Source organism: Embiotoca jacksoni, unplaced genomic scaffold, assembly GCF_022577435.1.
Source record: "Embiotoca jacksoni isolate LCO1_2020_lvr unplaced genomic scaffold, fEmbJac1.0.p SCAF_31, whole genome shotgun sequence".
Lineage (NCBI taxonomy): Eukaryota > Metazoa > Chordata > Actinopteri > Embiotocidae > Embiotoca > Embiotoca jacksoni.
In genome coordinates, this window is record NW_027185383.1 from 1073703 (window position 1) to 1099553 (window position 25851).

The window sequence follows — 25851 nt, forward strand, 5'->3', positions numbered from 1 at the left end:
ACCTGTTGCATATACAGTTTCAACAGCAAACATGCATCCCTGCTGGTAGTTAATATTAGTTATCAGGATGCTTCAGGGATACCGGCAGCACTGATTCAGGGCAGATGGAGAAGAAACGATGACATACCTTTATGATCCCGTGCAGAACAGGTCTCTTTATCAGCAGCTGCTGGTCGGAGTTGTTCATCTTCAGAGGTTGGTGAAGGGCATCTACAGCCCATCATTTCACCAGCTTTGTCATCACCTCCCTCTCCGCTGCTCCACTCCATCCCAAGGGGGAAAGAAATAAACAGTGACTGCTGACATGGTAGCTTCCATAGCTTTGTCTTCTTCTCCAGTGGGACCGGGCACACAGCATAGTGCGACACACTTTATTTCACACACAAGCACACATGCAAAATCACGGCAAACTGCTGCCATCACACCTTGAGTGTGCTGTGCGTTGACCCGGTGATGTTACTGCACTTCAGCCACACGTCTGCCGCCAAGGGGGTTGCAACCGTGTAGCACTTCATGTCACTTCTTTCTAGTTTTATGCTTTGTCAGTCTCCATGGGTCTCTGTTCCTAAGTGCTTCTCGGTCTTCCTCGTCTTCCCTCCCTCTGTCAGTCCCTGTTAAGGTTTTTCATTGTGTTGACATTCAGCTAAGTTCATCATGACTAGATATTTATAAATGCATACAGCACATCAAACTTGAATCAGTCTCTCCAGGAAATTGCGATCCTCTGATTGCAATAATAAACACAATATTTGTGAGAGTTTGCAATATTTTGCAAAATTCTTGTGATTTCTCTGCAATTAATGAACTTAAATAAAGCTCTGCTCCAGGTATTAAAGCACAAAGTAAGCCTTTCCAAACACTCCATGAACAAACATAGCTGCAAGGCTCTTCAACCTTCCCTTGCCTCATCAAAACAAACCGCATCCTGGCTGACCAGAAGAACGTGAGGGGGTTTACCTGGTTTACTACCAGGTGAAAGAGACTTCACTTTGTTGTTGTGCATACAATAGACCTATGTCTTGAATCATATGATTTTAAAATACATTTACAGCCCTTATTTTCACAGCAGATTTAATCTGATTTTGATATCGTTGTGTAAAGTTACACTTTTATGAATTTTTTTAGGCAAAAATCAAGGAAAAATATCACAACTACAATATTTCTGTGATGTGCATTGTGCTTATTGTGATAGCAATATATCTCTTTATAAGGTAGTAGTTTAAAAAAAAAAAAAGAAGCTGCTCTCAATCACACAAATCTGCAGTACACAGAGGAGCAGCGGGATATAATGGAACGTTTAAGAAAATATGTCCTCTGTTCATATACTGTTATTGATATGTTCCTATAGGAACATAACGTATGAAACTGCTGTAGTTTTTTTTTTTTCCTTTCTTTCTTTCTTTCTTTTTTTAAGATTTTGCTTCAGATTCTCAAAGAAAATCCTTGCTTAATACATGATCAGTTAAGTATTCATATATTGCCGTATTTATCTCACCAAATTCCTCCAGCAGCTGTAGGGTCGTAGAGTAACTGAGCTGGAAACTTAAATTCCGTTTCGCCAACTCCTAAAGATTTTCTCTAAAAACGCTTCATTTGAGTATTTTTGTGATACTTGTAATAGTGTTCAACACTTCCTCATTATGTTGCTGACAAATGTAATACATGTTTCTCTCAACATTTTGGAGTGTTACTTCAATGACAGAAGGTCAAAGAACTGTAATGGTTAGTCTGATGATTGAATGGATGTTACAATTTGATGCAGAGGAGACAAGTGCAGTTGAAGCTGTTGCACCCTGAGTTTTGTATTCAACCAATGAGCAGCATTTAGCACTGTGGACTCCACTGAACTCCACAGGCGTTCTACCGGAGGGCCAGCAATGTTTCTTGGCCAGGGACAATGGCTGAGGAACTATTTAGACTCCAGTTTTAAAAAAAAAAGGTTCCTACATGAGCCATGAATGTGTTCTGACCTGAAGCAAACTCAATTCATAACGTTTTAATTAACTTATTTTGCCTTATAATGCCTGTTCAATTCATTTTTCAACAGTTCTTCTTTCCAAATGTTGATTTAACTTATCTACTACATGTTATTGTACATGCACATGATGCCCTTTATAATATTTTCCCTTTAATAGTTAATTGCATTTTCTATTGTCAACTTCAGCAGGTCTCAATTTAGTCTCTTATCTGCTGTCAGGAGGCTTTTTTATTTGCAGGAATTATATTATAAATAGCTTGCGGTGTAAATGCAGGAGTTGTTCCTACAGCCACTTGTGTTTTCAACTATAAGTCAAAAACAACATTTGAAGCTCAATTAAAATTTAATTTTGAATGCAGGCCCTCAATGGTAATAACATTTAGAAAGGATTTTAATTTATTCCTCAAGGCTGATTAATTGCATGGAATTGCTCCAGCCATTCCCCGTGTTAAACGTCACTTAATTAGCGGACAACACTGGATGGGATAATTAATACAGCTGGGGGTCACGGCATGCCACCAGAGGGGGGTGGGGGGGGGGGTCAGGCTGGGGGTCCCGGTGACACAGACCTAACTGCAATTGATGTGAACAGGAGGCTTGTTTTAAACCTAATGCGACTTGGAGGTTTGATACCAAATGTTCTAGTTTTTAATATTTGAAAAAAGAATTAGACTGCAGCGAGCAGTCATGTGTTGCGGTCGGAGGATGCTGGGTGGATAAATAATGACCCCTGTGATTTACTGCAGAGCAGGCCTCTCTATCAAAGGCTGTGGAGTCTGAGTTGTTTGTCTTAAGAGATAGGTGAAGGGCATCTAGAGCTCATCACTTATTCTAGTTTGGCCTTTGTTCCCATCACACCCAGATGACATCCACCTTCACACCCTCATAAAACACTGAAGCCTTGATTGTCCGTGTGAAGCTGATCTAGAGAGGCCTAATTTATCTTGGGTAATGCATATGCACTGTATATCTACTTTATATTTTTCACTTGGGGAATCATCAGGCCAGGTTTTACTGTATTGATCTTGTATTTTCTGTCCGTATGTAAAACAGTGGGACAGTATGCTGTGTGCACTTGCTTTTTACTTCTTTTTTTTATTATTATTCTGAGTGAATTGTGTTGGACTAAAGACTCTTATGAAACTACCTGTTTGTTCTGTGTGTTGCCAATCAATTTTTGTTGGACAGATTGATTGAGATCAATGCAACTGGCTCTTAAATGGTGGAAAGAGCTCTCCACCGACGTCAGGACAGCGGAAACTCTGAACATCTTCCGCCGCAAACTAAAAACACACCTCTTCCGACTTTACCTTGAACAGTAGAACTTTAGTAGCACTTAAAATGGCACTTACTGATATAACTTTGTAGTTTGGCTTTCTTGAAGAAATTGTATTTTCTTGATTCCTGTTGTTCTGGGTTTTGTACCCTCATGGTTGAAATGCACTTATTGTAAGTCGCTTTGGATAAAAGCGTCAGCTAAATTAAATGTAATGTAATGTAATGTAACCAAGGGTCCTTTCACACCTACCCTGTTTGGTCTGGATCTAAATAGCAGGTGGGGAAGGTTTCATTTTCTGTGTGAAAACACCCTTTGAATGGTTCCATTTTTAGGAGCAATTGCAGGAAGTTTAGGCAGGCTCACGTCACCCATTAAACAGAAGAAGAAAAAAATGGAGGAAAAGTACAAATGAGTCGTGGCAGCACATGGGGAGAGGAGGAGACTAAGGGCCTGATTTACTAAACCTGTGAGTGTGTAAAACTCCACACCACCCACAAAAAAATGACCAGGCTGATTTACTAACGACGTGCAGTGAGGATTGCATCTTTCAAATGTACAATTTAACACATGTTGTCCATTTTGCTTGTTTGCCTGCATACATATGTTTATTTTACTGAAAGGAACGTGTTAATCAGATGCGCACATCTGGAGAGACGGCTGCTCTTATTGGTGAGAAGGAGACACAGAGAAACTAAAGAATACGTAGAGAACGTGGTTTTACACCCGTGGAAACATTTTTGATGTCAGAGGCATGAATTATTCAGACATGTCGTTTATCCAGCGAAGACATTTCTGAGTTATTGAATGAACTGAATGATGATTTAAAACCAACAACACGGAGGAGCCAAGAAATACCAGCAAAGTCAAAACTTCCTCCGACTCAGCATCGTCCTGCCTCTGGGTCGTTCCAGCGTGTCTCTGCTTGGATATCCCACCAGTCCCGTTATTCAGGTGTGTTCTCACAGGTCCTGAATGTGTCCCGCAGAATTCACAGGTAGCTTCATAAGGTTCACGAGCACTCGCGAGGCACTGAATGAAAGCAAGTCACCTGCTCATCACAGAAAGATCTGGACCTGCTGATCAGTGTTTGTTAGAGGATCTCATCCACCGTTCCTCCTCTTTTATTTGCCGACGTTTTAATATAAGCCGTTTTTTTCACCTATTATCTTGCCATCTTCTCATCATTTATTCTATCGATCTTTTTGTTTGATTGTTTGTCCACGTCATTGACTTCCTCGCTGATAATCTCCTATATAGCGTGTTGTTCTTGTTATATTCATATTTATTCAATTCAGTGGGATCAGATTTCCTTTTCCTTTTGTGGTCGTTCTGTTAGAACGGCTGGAATCACTTTAACACACACAGATACCTCATTTAAATACAGGGATTTGCACCTGATATCAAAGACGCAATTACTTTTAGTAAATCACCTGCAAAACGGGTGCAAAATCAATGTGCACACTTTTGGAATAAACACGTAATTTAGTACCCTTTATTTGAGATCTCAGTAAATCAGACCCTAAGCATGTAATTATAATTTGGTCCAAGGAAGAAATCAAAAAGTCATCTTGATAAAGGATACAAATGCCTTATTTCCTTAGAGGAAAGTAAGTGCTAGAACTATATAAGTATGGGTTATTAGTATAGTGGCAATGAAATTAATCTGTTCTTTTATTTTTCTCCATTCAAACCAAAAAAATATTACTAGCCAAAATGAATACACGCCAATGTTTGTTATCTACAAACCAACCTGTGTCAATTGTAGAGACGCAGCCCACATAGGTGATGACCACAGGACTAACGTATGCCATGAAATGTTCTTAAGTGAGCTCACAAGGTAACAAAAAGATGAGCCTTGGTTGGGACCTTGGTAAGGTACATCTGAAGAAATAAGAATTGTCCAATTGATTCCCATTACTCATACCAGTAAACATTATAGATATGTAGAGGTTAATTAGTCTTCAGAACAGCTTTAAATGAAAGCGAGCTGTGATGTCAGCTGTCTGTTTAACACATGCATCAGGACGGGGTATATATATATAGAACAGGGGGAGCTGTGTGGGCAGTGTTTAAATCCAGCAGAACAGGGCTTTTGAGGCAGGCAGAGTGGCAGTGATTCATAGTTCAACCCACAGTCCCTCTCTCCCCAAGTCCCTCATAATTAAAGTCGAAGCATATGGCCTTGTGACCACGCAAGCACAGAGGTATCTGCTGAACTTTTCTGGCATCTTATTTTTGAATCACTGGCAATGGCGATCCCTTCAGCCTTCCTTTAGCGCAGCGGAAATGAAAAGCGAGTCACCTTGAGATGTCACAAGCCCCATCTGCCAGCCTAATTACCACATCTTGTATGCTTATTGATAATGTGTTTGGCAGTTTGGTTTGTTAGAGGTTATCTATATTTGTAAGAGGATGGCACGCTCTAATGTTTGAATGAGCTTCCAAATTTTGGCTTTTTTCTTGCCAGATTTTTTTCTTGAGGTTTTTAATGTAATTTTGAATTTACTTATCGAACTTATCATATTGGACAGTGCTTGTACAGCTGAGTTTAAACTATGAATTAGTGATGGTTCAACGCAGACAAAAGATGACAGGAATAATGGCCATGTTGTGACTTTGATCTACAATGAGCATATTTTAAAGGCTCACAAGGTACACTTTAATTGTCTGTTAGTACCAGTGCTGCGTCCAAAATGTAGACATGCTCACAATGCCAATGTTAACATCCTGATGTTCCTTAATATTCATCTACAGCAATTATATCATCTTAATAGAGCGTTGTCGAATGCTATCTTATGCATTGTAATTGGCACTAAATGCAAACTAGGGCTGAGACTGAGGGGAATGTCATTAGCTCTGCCAATTCTTTCAGCTCAAAATCAAAGTACTGACCCTTATTGAAGAGTTCAACGGTAACTAATAATTGGAAATCATCCACTGTGAGACAGGAATGTCTTTACCAAGTCATGGCAATCATCGAGTAGCCATCAAGTCCTTTTACGTTGGACCTGCTTGTGGCTCTAGATTAGACAGATATTTGATTTTCTTTGTCATTCCATCAAGCAGATCTTGGGACATGCTACTGACGAAGATAATCATTGAAATTTCCTGGCAGCTCATCCAATATCTGTTGAGGTATTTTAGTCTCAACTAAACTAGTGGAGCAATCCACAACAAAACTGTCACTAGAGGAAGCGTGGCTAGAAGTCCTCACGATAGACCTGAAAATACAAGAGATACTATTCAGCAGTGCTGAGTTAAGTTCCAATATTACAGAAATGCTTTATGTCCGAATTGCAACAGAAACGGTAACATGAAAGAAGCCGGGAAGTGTCACAGGGACCACACCGCCTTGAGAAATAAGAGGATTCATAGAACACGGCTGAGGCCTCTTTTGTGTGCCCACGGTGGGTCACAGCAACACTAGTGTTAGCTTTGGACATGGTCTAAATGTTACTTCACAGGCCACCAAGGACATTTTTTTTCTGCTGGAGCATGGTCTATATGAACAGTAATATTGGGATTAGTGTAAGCATTTTGCAGAGACGACCTGCCTGAAAAGGGATGAGCCCAAGTGGTGAAGGCCGGTTTTATGATAATTCTGTACAATAATCTTTCTTTGCCTTGAATTATGGAAAGGGTTTGGCCGAGGCTCTAACCCAACCCTGGTGACTGCTCATCGTTTCTCAGGGCCAACATTTTGTCCCTTTTATTTTTCTTATCAGAATTTTTAGGGGAAGAAATCAGGGTTGTGCTGTATTACATTTAGTTTCGTATTAGATTAGAGAATGGGCCTGCTGGATAAGTCCTGCTGTTCACCCCTCACTTTCTTTACTTCATCCTCCTCGCTCCCTCCTTTCCCACTAAATCATTCATTCCCAGACTTATCCAAGAGTGAAATGGAGCACAGGCCAGGCTAGTTAATGGGGTTCTATGAGCCATAAGATTACTTTCCTACCTGAGCTCATTCCTATGAATCTTCCTTAGAGAAGCGACTAAAATAACAAACCACTTCCCACCGTAAGCCAAAGTTACAGAAGGACTGTTTATACAGGCTGTGGTTTCCATCAGCTCCTGCGCTTTCGGTGTCAAGCATCAGCAAGCCCTGCGCTCGTCTGATATTCGCTGCCCTGCTTCCCGATGGGACAGAGTCACAAATGTTAACAAGAGAACTCAATCTACATTCCCCAAGCAGTTTAATTGGAGCAGGAAAAAAGACGGTGGGAGGTTGTTGTTGTTTTTCCTCAGTGGAAATCACAGGTGATAATGACTTTTAATTTGTTTTGCTGACATGTTTTGTTTTCCCTCTCAATTGGTTCACAACCAGCAACTCTGCTATTTAAACCATGTGGTGTGTTTTGGTATCTGAGTCTCATTACTTGTGCATCTCGTTATTTGACCGATTTTGCAGTTTCAAAGTCATAATGGTCCCATGGCTGTTTCTCTACTACCATGTTATTGTTTGATAAATCAATGTGACCCCAGACTGACCAATGACAACTCATCATCAATTATGTTCAGTGTCTTAACGGGTAGTGTAATATTTTAAACAAAGTGCTAGGTGATACATTTTTTTTTTTTTAGCAGAATTTATAAAGGTTGGTGTGGTGGCATTTCAGGATATTTTCAGTCATTCATGTACATTCATATTTTCTAACCCTGTGCTTTAAAACAAAAATCAACTGAACCTGACAATGAGCCCTACCTAAAGAAAAAAAAAAAAAATTCTCATTTTATCACTAAACAGTTCAATCTATTGCTATAATTCTATTGAATTCCCCATAATCGTAATGGCTAATGCTGTTCCTTCAAATTGAAATGCTAACAGATCTAGTTACTGAGCATTAAAGATGTCTGCCCTGCAGCTCGAGTTCTGTAAACAAAAAAAACTCTGTTGAAGCTATTTTCTTTAGTTTGACTGGTCTACATGTTGACCGTGGCAAATAAGCGACTTCTATTATCTATAAGCTCTGACAAAAATCGAAAAGGTGAGGCTTCAGTTAAGAATTGCTTTGCCACGCCAGTCTGCAAGATCACAAATTAGCAGTAAATTAAATGTGTTGGAGATTTATGAAATGTTATAGAGGCAGATATTTCTGAATGATAAGGAAATTAAGAAGATTCAGTTGCACTGAGAGAATGAAGGAATCTTACTTCCATGCTGCTTGTTTTGGCTGTTTTATCTTTCTATTTGGACAATAAAAAAGAAGACAGGCGAACAAAGATGGATCACACAACAAAAAAACTCCAATAGTTGGGAATTGAATCGTGGTACTCGGTGTGGGATTCACCTCCCAGTGGACCACAACACACAGTCTTTTATAGCGCTGGGTTATTGATTGGATTTGATTTTGATTCATGTAACTGCGATGCGCCGAGCGCTGTCCCACCTATATGATTTTAAAGTATGACGCCTCCAGACAGAGACCTTCTTGCTTTCTTATTGAAGCTTCCTCCTTAGTTGTTGCATTCATTTATTTTTGTCACCTGATAAATCTCTATGGACACTAATAACTATTGATTTCCTATGCCTCGTGTCTGCTGTTCACAGTTTCATTTACGTCATGATAACTCACCAACTTGGCTTTACAGGAACAAACTCATTGCTGGGCCATCGTATGATATAAGATGTTATGAGTTCTATAGTACAGAATATAACTTGAGACTGTATTAAACTTTTGCCTGTATTTCTCCTCGTTCCTGAGGCTGTATGTTACTCTTTTTACACCTTTAAAGGGTCGTGCCAGCTGCACAGAATCAGCAGGAGACACAGAGTTCTTCCCACCTGCCTGTCTTCTGCTAACTAATACGAGCAGCACAGGCATTGTAACAAGACTTATTTTTGATGAAGCATCTCAACATTAAATTGGGCCCTGATGTCTAATTTTAGTCTACTCTGGCCCACCTTGAAGTCCTAATCAAGGCTTGGCAACTGGTGTATGACTTTTGTTGCTGCTTTCTACATTCCTTCTGCCCTAATTGGTTCTATTTCTGTTATGAGATCTTTGGCGTAAAACTCCAGCTCTCTTTCACAGATCTCCTTAAAGTCAACGGGCTTTTTCTTTTCTCTTCTTCCCTTTTTTACCTCAGGTGGCTAACCCTATGTATTAATGAGTGCTCCATCATTTTATGCTCTATCAATACGCTCGTTAAAGGGGATAGACCTGCTTTTGAATTCCATTTTGAACTTGTGTATAACATACAGTTCTGTGTCCTGCATGAGGTTCAAGTTGAATATTGCCATCAGTCACACAGTTAGCCAGAATTGCGCCCCCGACATGCGTTTAATCTGCATCAGCATAATGGTGACCTGTATTGCCGACTCATCATCAAGTTCTAAACCTAAAGAAAGTTTTGCCAGGCACATATATGAATTAAAAACATATAAATGAATAAATAAATAATGTCTGGGTCTGGTCACTAACATATCAGTGAAAGGAATAATCAATGGTGGAAAATTGAATCACATTGTTTATTAGCAAAAGTAGCCATAACACGGTATACAGATACTTGAAGAAACATTATTGATTTCTAAGTATTTTTCTCCAGACATTATGTAGATATAGTGCATAAACATTAAACGTACCATTAAATATAATACACTCAAATATTAACACAATATAGCACACAAACAAGTCAACACACAAAAAACTTGTCAGCTAAACAAAAAGTGCCATTCTGATGGCACTGTATTATTGTAGGGCTTCATGACAGATGTTGTATGACTAAGCATTTAATAAACTGTTGGGTGGTCTTAAGAGTAACTTAATGCTGAATATTTAATAAGAAATGTATGTGTCAGTTTATTACATTATCTCTTTTCCCTGGTCTGTCTGTAGTTCCATCAATTCTGCCTTCCAGACCCAAATAAATCGGTAATATTATTTAGTACACCTGACTAACAAGCTGTAGCTAACAGTGCTGGGAAGGGTTGCAGTGTTCAAATGTATATTTTGTTTAAATCAGAGGGACAAATGTTTAATCTAAAACAAGTTGCTCTTCAAAGTCAAACATTGCATGAGATTTATGATTTATTGTATGGTGCCAAAGGTAAAAAATATTTGCAGCAGTGTTTCCATCCGGAATATACTGGTGTGAAAACATTATATGGCTCACAGAAGAGAAAAGTTTCAGTTCGAGCGAAGTTAGTAGTAAATGTATTCATCTAACTTTCTCCTCTGATCCTCTGATTCCTGCTCCGCCCTCCGCTAAAGGTAGAGCTGTTCTGACCAGAGCGGAGCACCAATACAGTTCGTGCCATGGCGATGTTATATGACAGCCACATGCACTCCTCCATCTGCTAAACTGCTTTAAATCTAGGAATTTTTACGAATTTGGTGCTTTTTAAAAACTGTTTTCCAGTGTGCTTTTGATGAGAGACACTTTTCCGCCGTGTGTTTTTACAAAGGGAATCAGCTGTCATCCGCAGCGCAGCCCCGACCACGCTGCTTCTCCGAGAGGCTCCGGCACCGGCTGCTCGGAGAGAGACTGTGAACTTGGGATGTTTGCAAAGTGAAGTTCAGTCAAATTAATCATTCTGTCACACAATGAGAGCAGAGCACCCCAGGGCTAAAAGGGAGACAAGGCCTTTCAGCAAGAAGAATACGCTGCGCTACTGTATATGTTTTGGGCTTGTTATTCATTTTCACTAAGGGATGCAGGCGGTGGGGATGGGGAGGCTATGTAGTGGTGTGCTCTCGCTCTCCCGGTACCGGGGAATATATCTATCGTTCCGGGGAGCCATTTCCCATAAGAGGGGATAAATGGATGTAGCTGAAGGTGAGGACAATGCAGGAACATCACATTTAGAGGCTTATTCATCAAGTTCATAGGTGGTGTCAGGCCTCTGCCAAATGTTGCATTTTCACAGCACCCTTGTAAAGAAACTGGTACTGCATCCCCAACACTCATCATACTTCATATCTAATTTGGGTCTCCGTGTTTATGCACTAAGTAGATAAGCAGAGCTTCCTTTGTTCCTCAGTTTCGACACAATTTGTTCTAACTTTCTTTGATCTGGAACAACTACATCTCAACGTCGTCTTCAGTGTTCAACCAGAATTTTAGCTCTTTCGAAGGTTTAGACTTGAAAGTAAATGGTTCTAAAAACAAAACAACCTCCCTCTATTTATGAGCGTGTCCATCTGAATCACATGTTTCCTAAATGTTTTTATTTTCTTTTAAGTTCTTAATTACAAGGTTTTGTCTTATCTTAAGCCTTTTCAGCCATGCACCTCGCATGCTTGACCACGCCGCACATTTATTCAAGTTAACTATTTTAATATCAAGTGAAATACAATACAAATGGACAGCATATAACCATATATGTATGTCCTTTTTTAATGCTGACTGGTTGCTGTCAGATTTCAGGCTCTAAAATAAGCAGCAGATATTCTCTGATACCAAACGATGCATTTGAAGAGAATATTTATTAGGATATCCGGTTTGATTTACTTAGTGAGAAACTAAATGGTAAATGGTCTGCACTTGAATAGCGCTTTAGGACCTTAGCGGTCTCAAAGCACTTTTACGCTGTTTTCCATTCACCCATTCACACACACATTCACACACCAATTGCCATTGGGAGCAACTTGGAGTTCAGTGTCTTGCTTAAAGACACTTAGGCGTGTGGACAGGAGGATTAGTGGGCGACCCGCTTGACCATCTCAGCCACAGCCGCCCCTAAAGCTCATGATTGCCATTAATTGTGACAGTCAAGCATCGAAGTACAAAAATGTTTTTGATTTAATAATTCATATTAATTTCTACATGTAATTGTAAATTACACTTACACACGCATGAGCTTGGAGCAGGTCAGTAGAACTTGAGAATGGATTTCCCAGTGAAATGCATTTGTGAAACAGGATGTTGCACCTTTTTTTCATCAGTGTACGCTTAGTGCTTGCAAATTGTGAAGCAGGACCTCAGTGCGTAATATCTTGCACATGCTGAAGGTCAAATTTGAGAGGTTCCCTAAACCAAAGAAATATGTTTTTTCCTCGGTTCAGATTAGACTATGTAAATAGTAAATTCACAATGGGGAAGAATGGTAAACTCTAACTGGACATGGAGCAAAATGCAGTCGTATCATGTGTCTCGGTCAAGTCACAGCAAGGTTTTATGACTCTGACATCACTAAAATTTGACAGTCACCAATTTATCAGACCAAATATTGTGTCATCTGAATCTGGCATTTACAGAAGCTACAGTGTTTACCTAATATTGACACAGTAAACCCAAACTAAAATATTTCCCTTAACCGAAAGTAGTTTTCATCTTAAAATAGCCAACACTGCTTTGTAAATGTTTTGGAAGTCACAGGTAAATCATGTTTTGTTTGGAGATGTCAGGTTACAAATGCTTCTAGTTGTGCAACAACAGTTTCTCATTTAATCTTGAGGATTTGATGGTTCTTTTAGTTTTGACTTGACGAGTTGTAAAGTTGCCAGAACTGCACCGGTCTCTAAGCATTTGTCTCATTGCTGTTACAGAAACTGGTGAAAAGAAACATAATCGCTCTCTAAAATTCTAAAAAGTTTATCCTCAGAAAGGTGATATTTCTGTCTCAACCAATCTCCATCCCAAAATATGCATGATAAATGCTTCATGTTGGTTCCAAATACATCTTCATTTCTGTGGCACAAAGCGCCACCCTTCGCTGGAGATGACTGACATACCCTCCTTTATTCATCATCTATCATTTCCCCCTCACCTTTTCATACACTGTGCACTTTTTCACATCTCTACTTTAAATTGTTCCTCATCTCAATTTATCTCTCTCATACACACCCAGTGGAATTTGTCAAATGCACACGCACACACACACACACACACACACACACACACAGTTCTTATCTTTTCCTTTCCTCTGTACCTTTTTTTTATTCCGGTTCCCCTCTTCGATGTCTGTGGTTGCAGGATACGTGTCTCAGTCACCAGCGTTATCCAGATACCTTCTGGATGGGCTTGTGAACACGGAGGGGGCAGTCACAGTGATGTATGGCTGTAATCCTACTGCTGCAGCATGACACGGCTGTCAGTTGCCATGGGAGACTACATGATTTATATTCTGCAGCTCTGTTTATGGTCTGATATAAGTGATGTTAAAAGCCTGATCCTGCACACTTGTGCAAAAATGAGGGGGCCCTGCCACTGATTAGACAGACACTTTAGTCACCAGGGTTTAAAAATGTTTGTAGCATTAAAATCCTTTCATATATACAGTAATCCCCAAAGGACAAATTATGTATTTACTGTACATCACGTTCAGTAACAAACTGCACTTTCTTCATGCTATTTCTATAATTGATCTGTCAAAAAAAAAAGACTGATTGCTTCTTTAACCCCTACTTCTCTAAGAACAGCGAGGATTCTCCTACTGCCGTGAGTAAAGGTTGTTTCCTCTTCCTCACGTGTCCCATTGCACGTTCATTTACATATCTGTATGTTGCGCTTTATCTGCCACCAGCTGTTTGTTGCCGTGGGTAAGCGCGGACCATATAACATTTGATAGGCCGTGCAGTGCATCAAAATTAATAACATTGCTACATGTGTGACTTCTTCAGACAGAGGAGACGGGCATTATTGATTTCACCAGGGAAAGGATTGTTAAATGAGACAAAATCAATACAGATAATATACCGGGCTGTGAAGGAACACTGTGAAAGAGCAACATGAAAAATATGATGGCACTATTGCATATAGGTACACTGAAAAGTGGTGTGCTTCATTTTACAGAATACATGCCGATCTGCAGTGATTGACAAACTTCCATGATATTGATTCGATAATAATAAAACAGCTTTCTTGATTAATTAATTAGTCAGCACATGGGTTGGAGTTTGAAGGCCATTTATCAAATTTAGATATAATATTAAATTTGCGATTTGATTCCCTAAATCAACTTATCTGGCGCTGCTCATTTTTTCAGCATTTAAGGTTAAACATCAGTAAAACTCAAATATTCTGTTGATTTGTTGGTTGAGATTTGTTGGCTAACAAGAAACATGACAGTTATAAATATTATTCAACCTAATGCTCACATACAACCTAAAAATGAAAGCAGCATGTGTTAAACCTGAACTTTGAGATGTTTGGACCACTTGGGGGCAAGAAGCAAGTTGTAAGAGTGCAACATATTATCCCTTTTTATGTGTTTACATTTTATTTATTTTTTTTAATTGTTTGCAAAAGAGTATTTACAAATCCAACAACATTGTGTATCTGAATTGTGAATATCCAAAACTCCCTTTTAGCTCTGTTTTGGTCTTCACCATCTCCTGAGGGAAATATCTGTCTCTTTAGCCACTAAATGGTCCACTGTGTTCACCAGCTAGCTGCTAACTGTGCATGCCTACTGTTTTATACAAAGCAGTGTACAGTGGGTTTTTAGAACTTTTTTTTCTGAGAACAGCTGTCAGCTATGGAGAAAAATGACGCTGATGAATGAGTGTGAGGATTAGTTAGACAGTTAGACACCTAAATAATGACCTGACACTCATTACAGCTTCATAAGGCTAAAGGATGCCGAATCAAATTCAGGGGATAATTCTCTGTATGTTTATTTCTATAAGAGGCCCCTTTCACATTCTTACAGTTATTTGAAAAGCATTCACACAGAACTGTTGCTTTAAATGCAATTATGTGTGAATGCTTTCTAAAACATACCAAATAGTTTCTATGATAAACAACAACAACAACAACAAAATGACATTTGGTGTAAGAACCCTTTACATTTAAAACAGTACATGTTTCAGCCAGGTCTTTTGTTCTAAGCATCTTAGAGAACTTGCCACAGTTTTTTTTTTATTTGTTTAATTGTGGTTGGAAAATGTAGCAATAATTAATCAGCAAAATGTCATTCAATTAGTCACCATTTATCAAGTAGTAATAGGTTCAGCTTTTGAAATGTCAGAATTTGCTCTGTTTTGTGTCATTAAATATCTGCAGGATTTGGGCTGTTGGTAGAGACTTGATCAAGTAATCAACGAAAATAATAATTAGATTCAACCTCATTGATTTTTTTTTTTGCCTGTGTCTGAATCCCGTACATGACAGTTAATCCATCCCAATTAGAAATAAATCCTGGCTCACTACATCAAAGTGGGTCATTTTACAGGTCAGGAAAAGTGAATGTTCAATCATGATTGAAATGTTCATTACAGCAGCAGAACATAGTTTGAGTTTGGCGTCTATGCTCCCGCCTCATTACTCCCCACAGATGTGATTAGAGATATTGGTGAATGATGAGAAAATATGTGAAAGTACATGCAGCAGTACTGACGCAGGGCAGCAGTGTTGTTAACAGCCACAGGGGTGAGATTAGAAACTTTGCAGTTTAAATAGACCGTCAAATCAGGAGGCGTGTATGTCAGATGATTATGGAATATGAGACATGTCACATGATGCAGAGTGGAGCAGCTTGAGTTGACTGCCTGAACTTGCCTTTAAGCTCCTCCATTTATGACAAGGTTTTACTTTTTTTTTCCATCACTGCATATTACTGCGTGAATTACTGTAATGCGAAAGTGAGAAAATATAGATTTGGGAAAATAACTGAATTCATTAGGAGGATGTTAAGAGTCAGGGTTTTTTTTGTTTTTTGTTTTGTTTTTTTATTTAATAAAAAACAGTGATAAAAAAAAAAAAGTTGTAAGTATCCTCTTTAGCATGCATATGCTGTTAAAAAGAAAGTGAGATATTGGCCTCCTCTTTCATCTAACAGTGAAGATGTGGCTGCCTTCTACGATATAACTCCTCTTTAATCTAGCCCCACACACTTTGCTTGCCACTCTCTTCTGTCATCTAATAAAGTATAAATATTTATTACATTTTCTTCCTGATTCTTCAGGTAAAGTAAACAGGAATTAAATGCAGGGCCACCCTTTGATCTGGCACTGAAGACTGCAATCTCCTCCACTATGGAGGAATAAATAACACATTAATAATATAGTTTTTCTGTGTGGTTTTACAGGTGTGGTGGCGGACTTCTCTGAACCATGATTTAATAGAGCGCCCTGAACTGCATCCATTTGTTAAATGTGTTGTCTGTGTGTGATTTTGCAGGTATGGTGAACTACAGTGAAGTGACTGGCTATCCCCTCGTTCAGCACTGGAGTCTTCGCTCTGTGCTGTACCACGTCAAACTCAATCAGTGGGTCCTCTCTCAAGGTAAACCACTTATTAATTATACAAATAATTAGTTATTTGTTGATTGTTTATTAAAGCTGAAGGAAACCACGCTCAAGTCTCAAGAGAGAAAAACAGCACCATCGGCGATCAATTAGTTACCACATTGTAATTAATATGACACATCAAGGTTAGCCTTAATTTTCAGTTTTGATCAGCCATGTGAATAATAACTGGCACGCTCCCATCTTTTGATCGGAGTTGGCAATTATCTTTTGTCCCTAAACCTGAAATGCATGAGTGTAACCTGTACGTAATCAAGTCATATTTTAAAATTAGCTTGCTACACACTATAAACAATGCATTAATGACTATAACAAATGCACAAAAATGTTTTTGTGAGAAATATTTTGTTGTACAAGAGCGTTTGTTTGTATGCATTGATAGATCTTTCAGCGGACTGAAGTTTATCTTACACATATGGTGCTGTAACCTCTCACAGAGCGACACATTAATATGAATTAGTCAACAAATCACTGTCACTTTCTTGGCCATTGCAACATGGTTGTGTAAGCGGATGGACAGATGGAACATCCCCATGTCCTTTTCGTGGGAGTTTCTCTTCTGAAGTGTTTTATTTCAGGACAAACTAAAGACATTTTTACACGTCATTTCTTTCCTTTTCTCCACTTGTGGCAGCTGAATGTCAACGTTCACCAGGAATGTACAGTGCTTGTGAGACCTCCTGGCCTCTCAATTTGAAAATATGGTCAGGTTAACGTATATTTAAACCAGCAAGGTGAAGATAGTTTAGTGCTGTGTTCCACACGGCGTACTTGTGCACTCACTATTTTGAGTGGATCAGTGCGTTCACACTGTCAAGTACAGAAACACACAGTGCTCTGCAAGTACCAGGATGATGCACTCAAAACGCCCCAAAGAAGAAGTGTGAAATGCTGGACACTTTCCACCCTCGACTGTCGTCATCTTGGCTACACAGAAATTAAGGCTCTGAGGAAGCTGCAGATGTTCCTGAACACCACACAGAAGTGTGTTTCTTTTTCACTACTGCGGCTGGGCAGAAGAATCAGTGTGTCTTTTGAGTGTGCTAAACAGAAGGCACGGAAATATGTTAATATCTGAGTAAAATAATCAAAGCTGCAGATATTTTGGCGGGTGATGTGTTCACATGCTCGGGTCATTTCCAGTCAATGCAGAACAGCAGTGTGCGGATTAAAAGGGCACTACTCTGTCAAAATGCCTGCACTACACAAGTAGGAGTCCTAACATGGAAGGGCAATATTTGTTTGGATACTATGGGAAGAATATCATCTTGAACACAGCAGAGGCAACTACATGACAAGATCCAACTTATCCTGGGACCTTACTTGGTCAGGATGGGGCAGTAGTTGATTCTAAAAGAACAGAATAAACATTTTTTTTTATCATCAGTGTACTGCAGCTCTATTCTCATTTGCAGAGCCGCAGTATCCAGTCAGAACCTGCTGTTTTGCACTAAAGCTGACACCCAGCTGCTGCACCATCACGTTCCTGTGACAGTATGCTAATGTAAACTAACTTCTTCATCATTGTTTCTGTAATTATCCATAGTTGCAGTTAGACCATGCCTGAGGTCAAACTGTAAGCCACACTACCTATCAAGTGCATCCAACACACTATAAATAAGGAAAGTCACATGCCTGTATATCTGTAAGGTTCTTACTGAACATTAGTATCATTTGACATTTTGACACTAAAAAAAGTATACAAATAGTTGGAACAATACTTCATTAAGTCCTTAATTAAATGAACTGAATGAATTAAAGCTGTTGTATGGTCCCGAGTCATTAACTTCAACTTCAACTTTAATCTCAATCCACCATATGACATACAGACATACAGATAGATCGACACATTTTTTTCTCAGTCCCACTGTGTGCAAAATAAAAAGACGAAACAAGAAAAGCATAAATATGTCACAACAAAAACCAATGAATCAGACAACAACCACTGTGACGCTTAACTGCAGTCTGTACAAGTACAATATAGTGGAAATGCGGGTCTATAGTGCAGAAGTTCAGACTTTATGGGTCAATTGGGGAGAGAGGGGAGAGAGTTCAGCATCCTAACAGCCTAATGGGTGAAGCTTTTTCCTCAGCCTGGAGCAGCGTGCACGGAGGCTGCGGTACCTCCTCCAAGAAGGCAGGTGGCCATAGAGGCTGTGTGAGGGACGGGTTGAGTCCCCCACGATGCCGACTGCTTTAATGACACGAGGTTAAAAGGATTGTATTAATATTTTTACAAATCTTCCAATGCCCAACTTATTTCAAATGATATACTTTGCATTTTGTCCATTTGGAAAACAAACGGTAACAGCAGAGTTTGGAGGTATGAAACCACCTGCAGAAAAATGCAAGTTTTCAATCTTATCAGCAGTAGAAGCAGATTGCCGGCTATTTCGTAATGTGGTGTAAAAGGTTCAAGTTAAGTCCATTCTATGAAATTAAACCCTTGTTGAAACAGTCAATTATGGACTGATTGTGGTGATGCTGTTCAGATGCAGTGCTCGGGGAAAGCTCTGAAAGGCAATAAATGGGCGAGAGTCAAGTTCCTTTTAATTACACATTGCCTAAGTGTCAGTTTAAAAGGGCATAAATGAGAAAGCTGCTCGACAAACACAACCAAACAAGGACATGAAGCTATAACATGTAGCAGCCACTGCTGATTGTGATTGCGAACTCAAATCGATGGTTAACTGTTTAATAAGTAATATAAACGTTTAATATCCAGTAGTAATCAGTGGCAGAAGACACATGTGCCCAAAACCGTGTATTTTGTTTTTTTCTCTCAGCAACAACAGTGAGGCTGCTCTGGGTAATAAATGTTGTCAACAGTTCACATAAAAAGGTGGCCTTTCCACGGAGAACCCAAACCTGGGCTTTGTAATGGGGTGCAATAGTTTTAAGTAAAGTTATTGCCTCACAGCCAGAGCAAATGAAAACACATGACAGGCAGTGCCTGAAGGAATGAATGCTTTAAAGAGTTGTATACATTGCATAATAGAGGAGAGCTGTAGGAATGTGAGAGTGGTGATTACAGTTTGATGGGACCTTCGTCAAAAACAAATTCAGGTTGATGGAATATTTTTTCGAAGATCTGTTCTCATCAATAACGTGAAAGCTATTTCCCCCTGTACCCACTTCTGCTATATGTTTATTACAAATCCACAAGTGCTCTTTGTCTTTATTTAGTTTCCAGCTGCCCTCACAAGCTTCAAACCAGAAACACAAATACAGTGGTGTGAAAAAGTGTTTGCCCCCTTCCTGATTTCTTATTTTTTTGAATGTATGTCACAAAATTGGAAATCAGGAAGGGGGCAAACACTTTTTCACACCACTGTATGTTTAAAGAAGCCATTTAATTTAGCAGGGGCATTCAAGAACTATACATGCCTCCTTTTTATGAATTAATCACTTAATGTAGTTCATTCATATTTATTTCAAAAACACTTTGTTATTATCTCAACATACTTCTTCCTCAGGCTTTTGTGATGGTTTAGTTATTATTGGCCTTAAACTAGACGTTTACTCCTCAATAGAAACCACATGGCTCTGGTGTCACATCTCAACAACACATCTCTAAATGCACAAATAAACAAGTGACATTAACCTTTTTTTTGTATCATAAGGATAAAGGTTATAGAGCAGATTTAGACAGTCATTTCAGACTTTTTTTTTATTTTTATTTTATTTTTTTTATTGTACAACAATCCACGTGTAGCTGAATGCACAGCAGCATTTTGGTCAGATATTATAGGATATATAGGATAGGTAAAATGTGGATGTCGCATGACAGATACTGAAGCCGATGTAGATGGATAGATTGATGGATAGCGAGAAAGATGATCAGCATACAGAAATATGCATTTCATTTTATTTCAATTGTCTTTCTCTTTCTCTGATATCCTGTCATATATCACAAAGAGTTGCAGCCATAGTAAAACCAAAGTATCCTGACAGCATCTGCCATGGAAACTTCACAGAGTAAGATAACTGTGGAAAGGTATTTAGTCAAGCAATACTTCCACTGAAGGCTGCTCTCGGCTGCTGACATATCTGGGATTAAGCTGAATATTTTCTGATGGGTTTCTCACAGCTAAATTTCCAATTATATGGAAAAATATCTACATTTTACTTTTCATCTGCCTCACTGCATCACTTACTTTGGTAGCTCTGTTGGCAGTGTTTAACCCTCGTGTTGTCCTCGGGTCAAAATGACCCGCAGCCGTGTTCAACCAAGTTCTATTTTATTTCTATATTTTTATATTTTTTTAGGATCATTGGTCATCATTCTTTAAAGAAACCCTCACAGCCTCCTTGTCACCAATGATCCCAAAAAATATGAAAATAAAATAGAACTTGGTTGAACACAGCTGCGGGTCATTTTGACCCAAGGACAACAGGAGGGTTAAGTGTTAAGTAATATCTGTTCAAATATTGTGTTTGATCATGTTTCCTGAGTGTCATTTAATAATTGGGATTGTTGTCATGTTTTAAGTGCATGAATTATTCATATTTCCATCTTAAATAGTTTCCATTCTGATAAGTGCAGCCATCCTACTGTAAATACAGCTATGACACCTCTAATGCATTTCCAATGGCGCTGCTGTGGTTTGAAAGTGGCTGCCACTTCTGCTGAGGATACACTTTCTATTTTCTCCTCACTCAGAAGCGACTCAACAGCCTCCATCGTTTTTACTCCCATTTCCCACTTTAGCTCATCATATTTCAACAGCCACCGGAGGGGTGACGCTACTGATTTTTACATCTGATAGCAAAGCCCCCATCGCTCATCCTCATTGTGCTCTCTGTCTCTCACTTCAGCGGCCTTCTAATTTAATTTTAGAGAAGTAAGAGCAAGCAGAGCATGAGTGCTGAGATATTAATACTGCTTCTCCTGGAAATGATAATGATAAACTGCTATTTAACTTTTGCTTCCCAATATTTGCTGAGAGAGAATCCCAATGAGCACATGGTCATTTTGTTATAGTGTGGTCAATGTATCATATCAAACATGCTTCCACATGCACTTTATGTTCTTGTTCTGCCCACTCCTTGGATTAATTCAATTAAAACACATTAGGGGATGTTTTTTTTCCTCATCTTTTAATACATGTGCTATTACGTTACCCGCCTTAAAAATCCACAGTCATCTTAACAGAGTAGTTTCGTTAAAATTAGTTTTCACGGTGGGTAAAATCTGTCTTTTCAGTTTAGGCCATAAATTAGTGATGAAAAAGAACCTTAACCAAGGGTTTTTTTACTGCTAATTATACCAGCCTGACTAAAGACAAACACTAACTCTGTTTGGTTAGATGTCTTCTTTAAACACAGCAATGAGTGTTGTCATATCTAAGAATGCGTGTGACGCAAGTGGTCTGTTTTACCCATTGTTGTTCTTTAAAAAAGAGGTTGTTGAAAGTTTGAATCACTAATGGAGTAGTTCTTTTTAGCAAAACACAATAAATAAATACCAAAGGCAGTGATGATGGCATTGATAGCAGGAATATGTATTAGTTGCAGCTCTGAATAAGTCCAGCATAAGTGAGAAACTGCTGCAGGGCCGAAGAGGCTCAAAGCTCCCGACAGTTATTATGTGTCAGTTGGTTTGTGCAATCGTGATGAATTCCAAATTAGAGCTCCGATCATTTTTGACCTTGAAGTCAGTAACGGACAAACTTACTTTACTTAACGTGTTTATTCTGGAGGTTTCAACTACATGACCTAGTCCTCGTTAGCGGATCAGGTTTGCTCAGTTGCCCTTGAAGTGTAAATCCTCTAACTGTCCATCATTCAAGACACTTTCTCATCGATGTTGGCAGAACCGTTGACTTTGACAGTGCACACTTGACCTCGGAACCAGCAGCTGGTTAAACAGTTTAAATGAAGTGCTGTTCCACATGGTTATCCAAACTAATCAGTGTAGTTATTGCCATCAGGGCTTACAGCAAGGAAGAAATTGTGGACAAGAAAGACAGAGTTGCGGTAGAGAGGCAAATTGTAGACATGAAAATTATCGTATTCTGTTTTAAACTGTATGATCAAATCCAAAAGAAAAGTGTACAGTGTTTTTTGTCTCTCGCTGCATTATTCATTCATTCTCACCAAAATTGTGTTGGCATTACGTCTTCTGAATCAGATTCTTCAAGAGGTTTTATGAAGCAGCCTCAAGTTGTTTAGCCTCCCAAACTGCTAATATTCATGCAATGATCCTGAAATAGCTTCATCAACATCAGTATTTGAGTGTATGAGCTGTTTTTTTTTGTTTTTGTTTTACTTAATGTGATCTGATTGTTGATATCCTTTGGTGGACACTGTTGGTAATCAGCACTATTTGGTTGAAAGGGTTCATGAATAGTAAACAGCAGGCTCACATGTCTACTAAACCCACTTCAAAACATCTGGTCCAGACACCTGACAGAAGCTCCCTCTTCACCCACTGTCATTTTAAATCCATTGTGTTGTTACTAAAGTGAGATAACCCTGGATTAAAAAGTACAACAAAGGTATGTAATACAGAATGAGTAAAACAAGTACCAACTTGCCAACATGTTAGAGCACAATTTGATTATGCTAATATCTAACTTCAAATTGTAACCATAAGGTGACGGAAATAAAAATGATGAAAAGAGTTGACATTGTTAATATTTATATTCATATATTTCATTTACAAATGTGATTTTATAGTGGTTCTTGTCTCTTCTAATACTACAGGTTTTAGCAACTCTAGCTTGTGCCTGTTGGAAAATAGGTGTTGGTTTGTTTTTCTTCCAGTTTGATTCAGAATGAAATATTTTAAGAGCAGCTGAATGTAATGCCACTGAATATAATGCTGGTGATCCCCTAACGTTGGCTGTTGCAGCACCATTAAATTGACATTGGTGAGTTTGACTGAAATGTCTTCAAAAGTATTGCACGGATTCTGATGAAATCATGAAATTTGGTTTTAACATGTATGTTCTATTCATGATGGATTGCGATGACTTTGTTGATCCTCTAATTTTTTATATAGCAACACCATCACTATCCTTGTGAGAATTTTAGCATGCTGTTGTTAACTCTGTTGTGTCTCAGCACAACCTTACAGAGCTGCTAGCCTGGTAGTAGAGTCTTGTTCTAATACAGGCAAGGCTATGTTTTTGCGTTTTATTGTAAGTAAAGCTACCACGGGCATCCGCTGCTGCTAATACTAATACAAGAAATATATATCTAATGATAATGGGTCAGAATATTTATATATATTTCAGCTGTTAATACAAAGTGATCATATAGAAGCCAAAAGCCACGTAGAGTTGGGGAAAAATGTCATTAGAGCAGCTGTGACATACACTATATACTACACCATACAGAAGTATCTGGTGAGGAGGGGGTTGTAGTTTAGTAATTTAATCGTTGGAAGGCTTATCTAGAGTAATATTCAGGGTGTAGCAGAAGATCGGGAGTTACAAGGCAAACAAAAAACATTTCTTTAGTTTCGCTCCAACTCAAACAATTATTTTCTGGTCATGAATCCTGCTCAGGTTTTTGTTTTAACTGAGAGCATTGACCACAGTTGTTTCTTTTTATTTTACTCTCCTTCTCAGCATTCAGCTCGGCCATCCATTCTCTGGACGGGGCGACGCAGCGGAGCGACTTTGTCTCCATCCTGAGGGAATTTGGAAACCACTACGTGCAGGAGGCGGTGTACGGCTTCCAGGAGTCCTGTACCATCTGGTACCCCAACAAACAGGTCCAGAGACAGCTGTGGCTAGAGTACCAGGATATTAGCAAAGGTAGGGAATACACACTCATGCACTGTGAGGGTATTTGCTATTATACTCAAAGATGTTTCAAAATGTAAAAAAAAAAAACACTGATTATCAGCCTGAGCATCAAAGGTAAGATTAACATTTTTTGGGGGCTGGTGACTGGGGATGTTTGAAGAACATGTTTGAATCCCTGCAGTTATGTACACACCCACTGATTGTACAACTTCACAAACTGTCACGTCCACAAAATGCTTGTCACAAGCATTTTGCTTGTAACACCGTGCGTGCATTGGGGTGGACCGGGTTTTTATTTTACAAACTGAGTACTGGCAGGATCCTTAGCCATAATTCAGCGGCACATTAAATGTTTGCCAGGAGAAACACTTAAACCTCATATGGGACCTCTTATAACAAAGCTCTATGCCCTTCTTTTTGGTTGTACCCAGTAATAGAGAACTGGAAGCCCTGGAAGGTTTTGTTTTTTTCCCTTTATTTCCCGTTCATGCTCTGATGGAAATACCCCGTCTTGATTGTTTTAGTATGTCCTTTATGGCTGTGGATTGTTGTGTGGGTTCACACAAACAAGCATCTCTCCTTAGAACTTGGTGTTGAACCTCAATAAGTTTTTGGTATTGATTGAAATATGTCTGTATCACCAAGTTTAAAACAATAACAACCCAACAATTAATGAAAGCTGGAATTGATTGTTTGGTCAAATTCAAAACTCCTTTGATCAGATTTCTGTCAGGGTTGAGGTGAAGACCCAAAAGCACAACTCAAGACTCCAAGAAGTAAAAGAAAAAATATGTTGCTCCACTTGAAAAGATTTGGTTCAAAGTTACCAAAAAAAATAAATAAAAAATAGTCATAAACAAAACAGTGGGCAGGCTGAGGCAAATCCAAAATACAAGCAAGGTTAAAAAAAAAAACATTTATGAACTCATCAAGGCAAATGGAACGCTGGAATCTAAGGCAAAAAGTATAAAGGCAATCTGGCGGATGAGTAGAGTCAGAATAGGAGTAAATAATGAAAATCGTAGGGATGATTAGCCTAAGTGGAATCAGGTGAGCGGAGAGAAGGGGCAGGTAAGTTGACAGTACTAGCTGATGGGAGGGGCCAGGTCTGAAACAACAAAAGATAGATACCACAGCAAGGAGAAACGATGTAACACATCAAGTAATGCAATTAGTGCTCATTATTTATTTTAAAAGTCCAGTCAGATTTCCGGCAGTATCCAGGTGCTGATTGTGAGCACGTATGCTGAAGCTGCTCTGCCTGGCAGTGATGGTGAAGCTGTGGCTGGATAGGCTATGGTTATAGTTTTTCCTCTTAAAACATTTATCATCATTTATTTCTAGAATTCAAAGTCCCACTTATGGCATTGATTGAACCCCAAAAAACAGTCACAAGGTTACATATTTAGAAGTGTTGTATTTATTTATCTTTGTTTGTTCTCTAATGCATTAGATGTAGCTCTACACCTTTGCCTTCATTCAGTAGTAAATGTGTGGATCTATGAATATGCTAATAGTCCCCACCAGCCCCCACCCCTCCTCCACTCTCCTGCTGATATGGAAAGCCTCACCTCGCCAGTTGATTGGACTGGTTGGACATATGTGGTGTATGAAACCCTGGCGGTCTGAATCTGTGTTCTTGAG

The 25851-nt window shown here is 39.0% G+C and overlaps 1 protein-coding gene across 5 annotated transcripts in view; it reads left to right on the forward strand.

Moving 5' to 3' along the window:
- astn1 (astrotactin 1) overlaps nucleotides 1-25851 on the forward strand; it is a 397274-nt gene that overhangs the window by 206150 nt on the left and 165273 nt on the right. For all 5 annotated transcript variants that reach the window (XM_069164339.1, XM_069164341.1, XM_069164342.1 and 2 more), the window contains 2 exons: nucleotides 16323-16427; nucleotides 24028-24216. In XM_069164339.1, coding sequence (XP_069020440.1) covers nucleotides 16323-16427; nucleotides 24028-24216 — 294 coding nt within the window. The remainder of the gene's footprint in view (nucleotides 1-16322; nucleotides 16428-24027; nucleotides 24217-25851) is intronic.